The sequence below is a fragment of the Myotis davidii genome, unplaced genomic scaffold (assembly GCF_000327345.1).
Source record: "Myotis davidii unplaced genomic scaffold, ASM32734v1 scaffold223, whole genome shotgun sequence".
Lineage (NCBI taxonomy): Eukaryota > Metazoa > Chordata > Mammalia > Chiroptera > Vespertilionidae > Myotis > Myotis davidii.
In genome coordinates this window covers 3447418-3461292 of record NW_006294609.1, presented here as the reverse complement: position 1 = coordinate 3461292, position 13875 = coordinate 3447418, and the positions used below count along the sequence as shown (strand labels likewise).

At 39.3% G+C, this 13875-nt stretch overlaps 1 protein-coding gene across 4 annotated transcripts in view; it reads right to left on the bottom strand.

Annotated features, from left to right (window-relative positions):
* IFT81 (intraflagellar transport 81) overlaps positions 1-13875 on the bottom strand; it is a 127019-nt gene that overhangs the window by 39104 nt on the left and 74040 nt on the right. For 3 of the 4 annotated variants that reach the window (XR_001514778.1, XM_015567344.1, XM_006768904.2), the window contains 7 exons: positions 11330-11495; positions 10707-10810; positions 9673-9853; positions 8626-8715; positions 7390-7455; positions 6978-7088; positions 5875-5959 (listed from right to left, as the gene is read on the bottom strand). Coding sequence is in view for 3 of the 4 variants with exons in the window: in XM_015567344.1 (XP_015422830.1) it covers positions 5875-5959; positions 6978-7088; positions 7390-7455; positions 8626-8715; positions 9673-9853; positions 10707-10810; positions 11330-11495 (803 nt within the window). In the remaining variant the exon portion in view is untranslated. Of the gene's footprint in view, positions 1-5874; positions 5960-6977; positions 7089-7389; positions 7456-8625; positions 8716-9672; positions 9854-10706; positions 10811-11329; positions 11496-13730; positions 13818-13875 lie in introns of those variants that run through there. The other variant, XM_006768905.2, reaches the window with a different exon arrangement.

Genomic DNA, 13875 nt, shown 5'->3' with positions numbered 1-13875 from the left:
CCCCGCCCTGTCCCAGCCGCTCCGGGCCTCTGGTCAGCATGGGAAGGCATAAAGGCGGCTCCAGCCAGAGCGAAGGCGGTGCCGGCAAGCAGGGGAAGGAAGGCCCATTCTTGCACAAATCTTCGTGCATCGGGCCTCTAGTTAGAATAATAAAAAAACAATTTACAAGGAAGAAATGTTTAAATAATTACAGAAAAAGTAATATTATGATCTTTCCAAATTACCACCTAAGAAGCCCTGGCTAGTAGCTCAGTTGGTTAGAGCATTATCCCAATATGCCAAGCTTATGGGTTCAATCCCTAGTCAGTGCACATACGAGAACCTACCAGAACATAAACTGTGAACAAAAAATAGATCCAGAAACAAACAAGCATTGAACAGACCGTCAAACTTCAGAGGGAAGGCAGGGGAGGGGCAGGGAGTGGGGGGGGCGTAAGAGATCAACCAAAGGACTTGTATGCATGCATATAAGCATAACTAATGGACACAGACACTAAAGGGAGTGAGGGCACGTCCTGGGTGGTGGTGATGGCTGGGGAGAAGTCAATGGGGGAAAAAATAAGTGGAACAACAAATCAATGTTTCTCTCCTTTCCTCTCTCTTTAAAAATCAATTAAAAAACAAATTACCACCTAATTATTTTATACTCCTTAAATTAATGCAAAAATAATATTTGCAAAACAAGCCTGATATAGCGTGGGAAATAAAGTCAGTAATATTGAGATAACTGTGTATGAGGCCAAAGTGGGTGTTTGGGGCAGCAGGGGGACCACTCTGTAGAGTGGTTGGTTTTCTGGCCACTTTGCTGTAATCTGAAGCTGGTGCAGAATGGTACTGAATGTAAATTGTGATTGAAAAGGAAAAGGAAAAGGAAAGAAAAAAGAAAGAAAAGAAAAGGCCAGATATTTTGTTGGGTCACATTTGCATTTAAGTAAGAAATCCAAGAACCAAATGACAAAACAAATGAAATCCAGCTACTTTCTTCTGTATGTGGTCATTTACTCTTTTTCTTTTGCAACACTTCTGAGACAATTTATAGTTCTATTCTATTACCTCATAAGTGGTAATACATTATAATTTGTCAGCTTCAAAGCACACATTCAAATCCAAAAAAGAAATTATCTACATTCATACATTTTTTCAGTTTTCCATGTTTGGGAGTTTTGATTTTGTAAAGTTTATAGTTAAATGGCAAGTTATATTTTTAAGATTTAATAGTTTTCTTATTTTGACAGAGTGCCCAAACATACACACACAGATTTTCAGTGAATAATGGTTTTGTTATAAATTCCCAGCCTAGAGAGCTTTTAAAAGTTTATTTCAGATCTTTCCATTACACGTTTACAAATTCTGGCTTAAGTTTTTAAAACATTGGATTTCCGGTTTAAGTAATCTACGTACGTAGATTACATAATAAACCTGGCCTAAAACCTTAAAAGTATTTTTAGCTCTGTTGTGCTAACCATATATTAACATGTAAAAATTTATTAAAGACAAATTCACGAGTTTTCCATTCATCCCTACAATATCCCCCCCCGCCCCCCGCCTTTTTAGGGGCTGGGGAAAGAGAGAGAAGAGAAAGTGTTTAATGAATCACACGATAATGATGTGGTTTCAGATTAAATCTACTTCCTGGCTTCTCTGACTATTAGATGACTAGTTTCTCCATCTTCAGATGACTAATTTCTCCCAAGTTTTTAAATATACCATATGTAACCAGAGATGTAAGGAATCAAAGTCTGAAATGTTTTAAAAGATTTAAAATTCTTAATTTTTATATACCTTATTTTTAAAAAGTTTCTAATTCTAGAGAACACAAACTAATATGTTAATGATGGCAAGCAGATCAATGGTTGCCTGGGGACAGGTAGAGGCAGAAAAGGGAGGTGTGAGACATTACGAAGAGGCACAAGGAGATGTTTGGGACGATGGATATACTTGTTATTTTGACGGTTTCAAAACGCATCGATTGTACACTTTAAATAGGTACAGTTTATTATTTGTCCATTTTACTCAATAAAGCTGCTTTAAAAAACATAAAAAACAGAATTTCTATCACATTTTAAGTTCTTCTCTTAAAAATTTTAATGTAGACTTTGAAAAGTAGTCATATGTTCCTATGCAGTTTTTTAGAAATTATCTTTTGAAATCCTGGCCTCTAAGATCTCAGTAAACTTTTTAATTAAAAACCCTCTGAAAACATCTTAGTGATCCTACTATCATTGAATGAGTAGGTTTTTTTATGTAATAAATCTCACAAATGTGTAGAGTATAAAAATATAGAATGTTTTATAATACGGTTGTTACTCTGAAAAAATACAAATTAGCCCTAACCGGTTTGGCTCAGTGGATAGAGCGTCGGCCTGCGGACTGAAGGGTCGCGGGTTCGATTCCGGTCAAGGGCATGTACCTGGGTTGCGGGCACATCCCCGGTAGGAGATGTGCAGGAGGCAGCTGATCGATGTTTCTCTCTCACCGATGTTTCTAACTCTCTATCCCTCTCCCTTCCTCTCTGTAAAAAATCAATAAAGTATAGTTTAAAAAATACAAATTACATTGGTACACTAAAAATAATTCGCTTGGCCCAGCCAATGTGGCTTAGTGGTTGAGCATCGACCTATGAACCAGGAGCTCATGGTTGGATTCCCAGTCAGGGCACATGCCCCTGTTGCAGGCTCAATCCCCAGTCTGGGGCTTGCAGGAGGCAGCCAATCAATGATTCTCTCAGATCATTGATGCTTCTATTTCTTTCTACCTCTCCCATCCTCTCTGAAATGAATACATATTTAAAAATAATGTGTATGTTATTTAAGTGAATAGAAACTTTTTATATATCTTTTTTGTTAGTGAAGAATTTAGATGGACCTTATTCAACTAAACACCTGGATTACTAGTAATTAACATTTGCTTAATCTACTCTTTTCCTAAACTGCTAAATACAACCCTTAAACTGTTTCCCAAAAAGATGTCAGCAGAGCAAGAACTCTTTAATTTCTTATTCCCTACTCCCTCCCCACCCACAAAAAAAACATATATTACATATGTAATACCTTATTTTTATATTTGAACCATTTTTTTCTTATTTGATTCCCCTCCTCTGTGTGGAAAAGATCACTGTTTTCCTATCCAAAGTCAAGGTCTTTACTCTCACCTCCCAACTCCTTAACAGACTTTACTGAGTGCCTGTATGTGTAATCTAGTGTGCAAGGGCCTGGAAATAGAAAGACCGATTATGACTTGGTGACTCGCCTGGAGTTTAGCTGAGTCAGAATTAGATATGCCAACCATTAACACACTGTGGTATTGTTATAGAAGATTCAATGCAATGCAGGGCATGGGGGTACAATTGGGAAATGCAGGGAAGGCTGTTATCAATTTTCACCATTTCCTCCTAAATCTTCAATTTGTCTGACTCTTTCTTTCAGCACGTAAGCACCACTTTACTACTACCCTCCTGCAATCTAGGCACAGTGCTATCTCACTCATTCGCACACTCCCTCTCCTGTCCTCTTTTCGAACAGTCAGGAGAGGCTTACCCTTCATCTATCTTCATCCATCATTATTTGCTCAGCCCACTCTCTTTATGTCACTGCACCTTGGAATGGAATGTCTTCCACTCCTTCACCTTTCCAGCTTTAACTTAACTCAGTGGCCGCGTCCAGGAAGCCATTTGTCTCTGTGTTAGTGTGTGGTGCTCTGCCTCTTTGTTTGTTCTCATCGAACCCTATGCTGAGCTTCATCAGCAAATTCATCGTATTGCACACTGCTGGTCATTCCTCCATTACACTGTGAGCACTTTATAGAAATACTAGAGGCCCGGTGAACAAATTTGTGCACCAGTGGGGTCCCTCGGCCTATCCTGCGGGATCAGGCTAAAACCGGCTCTCCGACATCTCCCGAGGGGTCCTGGATTACGAGAGGGTGCAGGCCAGGCTGAGGGAACCCACAGGTGCACGGTCAGGGTCGCAGGAGGTTGGCCAGCTGGGGAGGGACTGTAGGAGGGCTCCAGGGCGTGTCCAGCCCATCTTGCTCAGTCCCAATTGGCCAGACCCCAGCAGCAAGCTAACCTACCAGTTAGAGCATCTGCCCCTGGTGGTCAGTGCACATCATAGTGACTGATCGACCAGCCGACTGTCTACCTCCTGGTGCACATCTTAGCAAGTGGTAGAGCGGCCTTAGCATACCATTAGCATATTACGCTTTGGTTGGTTGAACGAACAACTGACGACCAGACACTTAGCATATTAGGCTTTTATTATATAGGATTTCTGCTTTCTATTCCTAACATTTAGCACAGTACCTGACATTCAGTAGATGATCAAGAAATATTGAATTAATGGACTGTTGGTTTGAGCCTATTATTTTTATTACTACTTAACAATTTAGCAGCATGTACTAACATATTACATCAATATTTTAAACCAACACCACAAGACATGCCCTAAACAGAACTGTGTCCATTTTATCCTATATAATAAAAGGCTAATATGCAAACTGACCAAATGGCAGAATGATTGGTCGCTATGATGCGCACTGACCACTAGGGGGCAGACGCTCAACCCAGGAGCTGCCCCCTGGTGGTCAGTGCTCTCCCACAGGGGGAGCACTGCTCAGCCAGAAGCCACACAGGGAGCGGGCCTAAGCTGGCAGTCGGACATCCCCCAAGGGCTCTCTGACTGCGAGAGGGTGCAGGCTGGGCTGAGGGAACTGCCCCCCCCCCAGTGCACGAATTTCGTGCACCGGGCCTCTAGTTATTAAATAAACAATTATGTATTTCCTGGCCCAAATGATTTCTATTTAGACTAGAAAGCCAAAGCAAAATAAAAACTATCAACTCAAATTTAAAAAATGAAATATTACTAATACTGTAAATATCTTTGGATATTCTGTTTAGTTGCCAGAATTAAAACATAACAGCAAGAAATATTTAACCTAATAAAATTAAGGATAACAGATATTACAGAAACACATGTCTAGGCTAACATCTGAAATTGTATTAAACTGTATTGATCAGCCAATTATTTTTCTGCATACCAAATCTTTCAATTCTTATATACATTGCCTTCATTTTCAAAAATTCACTATTAATGATAAGCTCTAATAATGTCTTAACAAGAGTAGGCCTATACAAATTGCTTATTGATATTATTATATTTTAAAGATATTTTTATTGATTTCAGAGAGGAAGTGAGAGGGAGAGAGAGATAGAAACATCAATGATGAGAAAGAATCATTGATTGGTTGCCTCTTGTCCGCCCCACACTGGGGATCGAGCCACAACCTGGGCATATGCCCTGACTAGAAATCGAACCAGGACCTGCTGGTTCCTAGGTCAACACTCAACCACTGAGCCACGTTGGCCAGGCAGCATATGTTCTTTGGATTTGATGTAGATTCCTTCACATCTTTACCATCAAAAATTAAGATGAGTCCAGCCAGCAAGGGGCTCATCTAATCTAAAATTAGAGACCCATGTCATTAGCATAATTGCTCCAAATAGGGAAAACACTCAGTGTTATCCTTTGTCTTTATAGCCCTGGCTTTAGAGCAATGATTCACATTTCTTCCATCCATCTTTTTCAAAACATCCATCCTAAGTACTTCATATACTCACAGATTAGAGAGCCTCCCTCCACAATGGTTTTCAATACCTTTACCCTCTGACAAAACACTGACTGAACAGGAATTAAACCCCAGGTGAAAACTTGAAGATGCCTGTATCAGGATTCCCCTTCCTTAGATAGAAAATGACACTCTGAATGCTGAGATATCACTTGATGATAGTTCTATTAGTTAATTGCTAATCAGTAGGGAGACTACTGATTTAAACTAATATTCTGTGATCGACTACGTCATCTAATAATTTCCACTTACTTTCAGGCTTTGCATCTGCTGCCGCATGGCGCATACTTTTCAGCTGGTTTTGTACTCTTTGCAGTCTCTGCACTGCATGAAATAGCTTTAAAATAGAATTAGATATATTACTTGCTTAGTCTATTGAAACCTACCACTCATACAAACAATGAAAAATGCAAGTTCCACATAATTCCTGTGATATAAAGGAACAAATAATAAGAACCAAGAAAATTGCTATGTTAAATCCCAAATATAAATGGTTCCGGCAATACCCTTTCATGTAAAACTTAAAAAAAAAAAAAGAGCTTTCAGAAATTTAAAAAAAAAAAAAAAGTATTTGCTGAATTTGGTGGTCAAAGAAAAATACTTGCTAAAGAATACAGTTACCAGGCTTTCCTTGTTATAACATGGTTTTCTTAACTTTAAGGACTGCAAGCATTCTCACATATGATGTCTCAGAATCAAAATTTGATGCCAAGTAACCTCAGGGTCAGGCAGTGTAGTTGCTGCTGCAATAGAACAACTGTGATGCCAAACAAGTTCTGAGGAACCCAAACCCCTCAACTGCCCACTTAGAAGGAAATGGAGCTGATCTGAACTATACTTTTAATGTATAAGTCTACTCAGTTTTAAGAACGACTTTTAACAAAATAAAAGTGATATTTTCCTGGCCAAATTATTTTTTCGTTAAGGCAAAGTCCAAAAATGTGGATGGTGGGTGTTTTGGAGCCTTTTCATGATTTGCTTATTTACCGCTGAAGTAAAATGTAGAGGATACTGTGACCAGTGCAATAGAAAGGATGTTATCATAGCCCCAGAATCTCAACACCCCTTGAGAGAGTCTACAAGTTTCATCAACAGTTTCATTCATGAAACAATGAATATTTGGTAGTGTTGTAACAACATGAGCTCAGCATAGGCCAAAAGGGAGTGTACAGATATATACTGAGTATAGAGTCCCAAAGGTCCTTGATTCTGTTGGCACCACAAAATACTCTTAGAATATTCTATCATGCTCATAAAGGGAAACATGAACTTCTAAAATTCTTCTTTCTTTACATTTGAATTGTCATAAAGAACTATTTCTTTCATCATGAGAATATAAATTTTCATATGGATACCTGATTCTTTTGTTCCTGTTTCTGTTGTGCAAGAAATTCTTCCCTCTCTTTTTCAACTCGAAGTTGTCTTGCTATTTTAAGCATCCGTTGATGATTCTGAACTGTCTCCACCTACATTAAGGGAATAAGTAGTTCATGTTACTGTCAGGTTAAGGCATGTCACGTGACTCTGACACCCACTCATCATTTCCTTTTGGTAAACAGTACTCCCTGGAGATGACAGTCAAGCTCTAGATTCCAGGTCCTTGAAGATTTTGGGCTAGTGCCTAGGGAGATTCCCTTTCAGTCAGGGTTATTTGAGTCCCTCCTCAGATTGAATCCATGCCCTGCTTAATCTTTATTTGCATTCCTAAGTCTTTGCAAGTGCTTAACACTTGGGGCCAAAGTCTTACAGTGCTAATTCTTGCCTTACCCTTTTCTTCAAACGTTCAACTCTCTTAATGAGCTGATCCTTTTCTTCCTCCATTGCACTGATATCCTAAAAAGCAGTCAAGAAGACATTATCAGAAAAGGTATTCTTTGTAGAATTCAGCAAAGGGCTTTATATGATTATGTATCTATCATAATAACCAGAGCATTAAGGAACAAAGAACCTCCTTGGGATGAAGGACATTTCTATTCCCTCCATCCCCAATAATTTATTTGGCAGCTTGGTGTTCATCTAGAAAAGCAACTAAAACAGAAATTTATCCTAGGGAAACAATCATAGATATGCAAAAATGCTTAAATTATTTATACTATAGAATATTATTTAATCATTAAAATCATATTGTAGAAAGATAACAATGGGAATATACTAATGATAAAATGATTTAAAAAGCAAAATACACCTAGCTAATTTGGCTCAGTGGATAGAGCATTGGCCTGCAGACTGGAGGGTCCTGGGTTTGATTCTGCTCAAGGGCATGTACTGGAGGCAACCAATCGATGTGTCTCTCTCATCATTGATGTTTCTCTCTCTCTCTCTCCCTCTCCCTTCCTCTCTGAAATCAATAAAAATATACTTAAAAAATAAAATAAAATTATAAAAAGCAAGATACCACCCTAGCTGGTTTGGCTCAATGGATAGAGCCTGTGGACTGAAGGGTTTAGGGTTCAGTTCGGTCAGGGCACATGCCGGGGTTGCGGGCTTGATCTCCAGTAGGGAGTGTGCAGGAGGCAGCCGATCAATGATTCTCTCATTGTTGATGTTTTTCTCTCTCATCCCTCTCCCTTCCTCTCTGCAATCAATAAAAAATAAATAAAATACACATTTTTTTAAAAAAGCAAGATACAAATAATTATGGATCGTGTGATCTCTCACACACACATACACACACACACACACACACACACGCGGCCTGAAAGGATATACAATTAGACAATTTTTATCTTTTGTTATTTTCTATATCAGATATCTATATCAGTAGATATAGATATATACATATATATGTATATTAGATAGAGACTCAAAATGTAACCTTTTAAAATCATTTACCCTGGCCTCATTAATTTATTCAGCAAAGAACTAGCAAGGCCTTACAAAAGAAAATCTGCCTTTTGCTATCACCAGTTTCGATATAGTTTTAAGACTCATACTGAATTAACTAAAAACAAAAATACTAAATCTAACATTATTCAAATAAAAAATAGATTTTCTTTTCTTTACCCTTCTTATCTCTGCTGTGGAAAATCCAGATGTCTTAAGCTGCTCACATTCTTTATGCAAAGTTTTAAAGGCTTCCATCAACTCTTCATACTAAAAGAACAAGTTAAAAAATGATAAACTAATGACTAGACCCAGTAGGCTTTTCTTAATCAGGTTATCTATAAACTTATAGTGATTACTTAAATCACTGATTTTCAACCTTTTTCATCTCAAAGCACATATAAACTAATGACTAAAATTCTACAACACACCAAAAGACATAGTTTTTGCTGATCTGACAAAAAAATAGGTATAATTTTGATTCCTTCACACGGGGTGGCTATTACTGTGTTGGCTATTGTCATGTTTTTATTTGACAGTCTAAGGGAAAAGAGGTCATTGCCCTTGACTAAATAGTCAGGTATTGCATGTTATAAAAATTCTTGTGGCACACTGGTTGAAAATCGCTGACTTAATATCTTAAGGCCAAAACCCAGTATTACCTCAAAACTCTGGTAAGGAAAATGCACTGAAATTCCAAATTCCTGGCCCTCTGTTTACTTTCAGCCTGACTAAAAAGTCCTCTGAGGTTGCAAGCCTAGCATCTTTGCCTATACACAGTCTTTGCTGGGGCTCACATATCCCAGTTTTCCTGGGAGAGTGTCAATTTATACCTCGGTCCTGGTATAATAATTTGATAGTCCTTTTCTCTCTGATTTGGATGACAAATTATATTGTCACCTTACTGATCAGAAAAGTGCCCTGCAGTCCCAAGCCCAGGATCCAACCTACCCACAATGCTTAAGTAATAAATTATGCTAAAATCATTAACTTCAGGGTGTGCTTTTTTCTATCCACATGCACCTATCACTGAATTGGTATTTGTGTGCAAATGTCAATATTTTAATACATGGTTGCAGTTGAATGTTAGCTGATAACTGTTTTCCCTTTTGGTGCCACCTGAAAATACAGAGACAGCAAATAAACTAGAGAGACATTAACATGTATTTGAACATGTTCTTGAAATCCATTACAGACAGTTTTAAAATACTATTATGAATTGAATACCTGTTTATTGGTATCAGACACAGTTTCATCCTGAAGAAACTCACTTGGTACCTCCAGTTTTATTAAGAAACGAGCTAAATATGCTCTTTTCTTCAGCTCATTAGTCCTCTGAAGAAGCCAGTGGAGCACAGGGTAAATTACAGGTTTACTTCCAATCACCAGACCCTGACGAAAGGTACTCCTATAAAAAACAAACAAACAAAAAACAAAATGCATGCACACACATGTGGGCTTATAAGTGAACCTTGAAAAGAGATAACATTTACTCAAAATCTGATTTACAGTGTCCAGATTGCTTTCCATGACAATTTAAAAAGGATAAAAGCAATGCTATTCTATAGTCTGTGTGCACATTAACAATAAAAGTAAAAGTAGGCCTTTAATATATCACTGGAATACGTGGAAAGGTTGTGTTGGAACCATTACCTAGTACAGTCAGCCTTAATACTTCACTTCATTGACTACGCAGCTTAAGTTATGATTTTCATCTAGGATGGCAGCTAGATGATAAAATGGAATAGTGCATTTGCCTGGCCTTTTTGATTAGGAGAAAGAACTGACCCACTTACAACTTCTGCATGACAAAATAACATTAAAAGTTCAAGATTATTGAGCTAGCTGGTTTGGCTCAGTGTATAAAGTGTCAGCCTGTAGACTTGAGGGTCCCGGGTTCGGTTGCGGTCAAGGGCACATGCCTGGATTCTGGGGGGGCGTGCAGGAGGGAGCCAATCAATAATTCGTTCTCATCATTGATGTTTCTCTCTCTTCCTCTCCCTTCCTTTCTGAAATCAATAAAAATATATATTTTTTAAAAAGCTCAAGATTATTTTGAAACTCAGTGATGATCCGAGGCCATAGACTTAGGGAAACCAGGTAGTGCCTAGGAATACTGACAATAGCCTATGAAGGTTTGGCTATTAAAGCATAGTTTAAGGAAAGCAACACATTATACTATTAAATAAATTTTTAAAAATAAATAAAACTTCTCCAAATTAAAGAGAAAAAAAGAAGGCAACATGCAATCAGATTCTTACATGTCTGTGGCATTTCCTGGAGGTTTGTATTTAAGGATACCAAGGAGGCTTAACATCCGTTTGGCTGTTTGCTCTGGCATCTCCTCTCTGATATCAACAACTTGCTAACAATTAAAGAAATTTTTAAAAAATGTTATTGTTGTAAATCTAACAAAGAACAACATTTAAACTCACTTACAATCTACTAGAGCATAACAGGCACAATGTTCTCTTAATAAAATGGATAAAGTATGGAGGTCCCCAGATTCCAAGTGAGGGTGTATACAAGTCAGATCAGGATTCCATTAAGAATGTCAAGGTAAAAACTCTCCAGTGCAGAGACATGAGCTAACTTGCAATACAATAAAACCTTTTGTAAAAGCATTGTTATTCCTGTACTAAATACATTTATATTTGGAAGTGGGGAAATATTTTCTAAATAAGGTACAAGTTGATAATTTTTGAGCTAATAGAAAAAACTTTAAGATCATTTCCTATTACTTTACACATATAAGGCCTGTAAAATAAGGCCTCATGAAAATAAAGTCCAGAGAATGCAAATAATTGGCCCAAGACAGATATTGAGAGGCAGAAACTGGCTTTCCTGCCACCCTTTTCATCACAGAGAAAGACAACACTCTTACCTTTGGGTCAATCTCAGCCAGGACATCATTGAGAACTTGTAATAGTTGCATTGGCTCCAGGGAATCAAACGTGATTAAATTATAGCTCTTCTTAAAAGGCTCTTTATTGAGATTGTCCACAATGAATTTGATTTGATCACTCATAATCAAGGTCTTATAATTTAAACTAAAGAGTAAAAATAGAGAAAAAAAATTCCTCAATACTGATAACAAAAGTTCTGGGGGGAAACCAGTATTAAGATCATAGGAAGCAAGCATAGAAACTATAATTCTACATGGAAAAGTTATTTTATTGAAATAAATAAGAGTGGGACAACTTCATTATGAAAGCTTCAATATACACTGTTAATTTGTAACGCCAAGTGTTTTTGTATATGCATCTTGTGTGACAGCAGTCATCTGCATTAACAGGGACAAATGAATCAATCCCACCTACGTTAACATCTCTTCTGTTCTGCTCCACAACATCTACCCAGGGGTAAAGACTTGTTATAGACGGCAGACATATTTCTAATTTTTAAAACAGCCCAGCTGGCATGGCTCAGTTATTGAGCGTAGACTTATGAACCAGGAGGTCACAGTTAGATTCCCGGTCAAGGCATATGCCTGGGTTGTGGGCTTAATGCCCAGTGTGGGGCATGCAGGAAGGAGCCAATCGATGATTCTCTCTCATCATTGATCATTGATGTATGTTTCTCTCTCTCTCTCTCTCTCTCTCCCCCTTCCTCTCTGAAATCAATAAAAATACATTAAAAAATTAGCAGCCCAGGTTTAAAAATTAGGAGATATTGCTGCATTAATATCCAGATTTCCAGTCTCTCTTGAAAATCAGATCAGGCAACCCTGGGCCCACATTTTTGCATGACCACAACCAACTCGAGCTGAGTAGAGGCTGCAAGCTTTAGCCTGGGTATGCTTTCTTGGATTTGTTTTGGTTTCCTCCACCAAGCGATCTTCACCCACTAACGTTATGTTTGGCCCTATAGGCTTTGACTCTGCCACCCTTGAGTATTTCAGGACCTCATTTCCTTTGCCTCCAATAAGGTACCAGTCTCCGCCTCCCATTCCAAATCACCTACAGGCTTCTCATTGCCCATAAGATAAAGTCCAAACTTCTTGGCTTTTGAGACACTTTAAAATCTAGCTCAAAATGAGCTTTCCCCAACTGTATTGCCAAATTGTTACTCTTCACCCTTCAAACCTCAGCAGATGGAAATGGTCACTGCTTCCTAGTTGATCCACCTCTGCCTTCAGTTAATGCTGTTTTCTCCACCTAGAAGGACTGTTCTCCCTTTCCCCCCTCTCCAGAGGTGCAAATCCTAACGGTTTCCTAACCCTACCCTTCAACGTAAGTTCCTCCAGGAAATCGTTCTTATGCTACACACCAGGTTCTGCAACGGAATAACAGGGCCTGCCTTCCACAGGGCCTGCCTAACCACATGTAGTTACTCATGTAATACATTTTCTCTTCTCTGCTAAAACGTAAATTCCATGAGGACGTATCTGTCATTCCATCCTCGAACACCCTCTACATCTAAAACAGTGACTACTTCCACTAGACTGAATGAGTAAAAACTGAGTATCTGATTATTTAAGTGCTGAAACAGCATTACCAAGGTTTCTTGTGTCGCCTGCATGCAGACATCACTATGGGAAGAAGTAGTAGAATTTTGCAGGCAGGTAATTTTTTTAACTAGCAATTTTTAAAAATGAACTAAAAAAAGAATTTCAAAGTGTGTATACCTTTTTGGGGGGGAACACCTGTATATACTTACTTTTCAATAATTTAGAAATTATATATATTATTTATAGAATATATATATATATTCCCCCCCCCTTTCAAAAATACAAAACCCTTGTAAGACGTTACCAGAAGAAAAGAAACTAGTTGGGCTCCCCGCTGGCCCACCAGCTTTCTGAGGGTCACGCGCTAAGGACAGAGACGTGCTGCGCAGGTAGGCTGTCTATGCCCCGTGGGCTCGGCGCTCTAAAATTAGCAAAAGCAATTACTCTCCCTCTTCCAGAGGAAAGATGCCACACTAATTCACGAGCGCCTACTCTCAAAAGAACATAAAAACCCGAGGGGGGGTGGGCAAGAATTAAAACCAGGACGAGCGCTTATCTGGCACAGAGCGGGACAGAAACCACGCGCTCTGGACAGCAACTCGCAGGAGTCCGCAAAATAGTGTCCCCCCGACCCCAGGGCTCGGGAAAGGGGACCGGACCCCACGTCACACCCGGGCACCTCGGGGCTTCCCGACGACTCATTCCGCCGGGGAACGGCCTGGGACCCGGTCACCGCTGCAACCCCTCCGCTTGCCGCACTGGGAAGGGGATGGGAGGCACTTTTCTCCTATCTCGGGGTTCGGGGAAGTTTCCGAACACGGGTCGGCGAGGTTACCTCAAATCTTCAGGAAACCACTGTCCCCCACCCCAAGACGTCCCCGGGCTCTAGCGGGTTCCTAGAGACGAGCTCCTTGGCAACGGTTGCTAGACAGTGGGGCACGTCACTTCCGGTGGGGCGCCGCGTTTCCGGGGGATCCGGG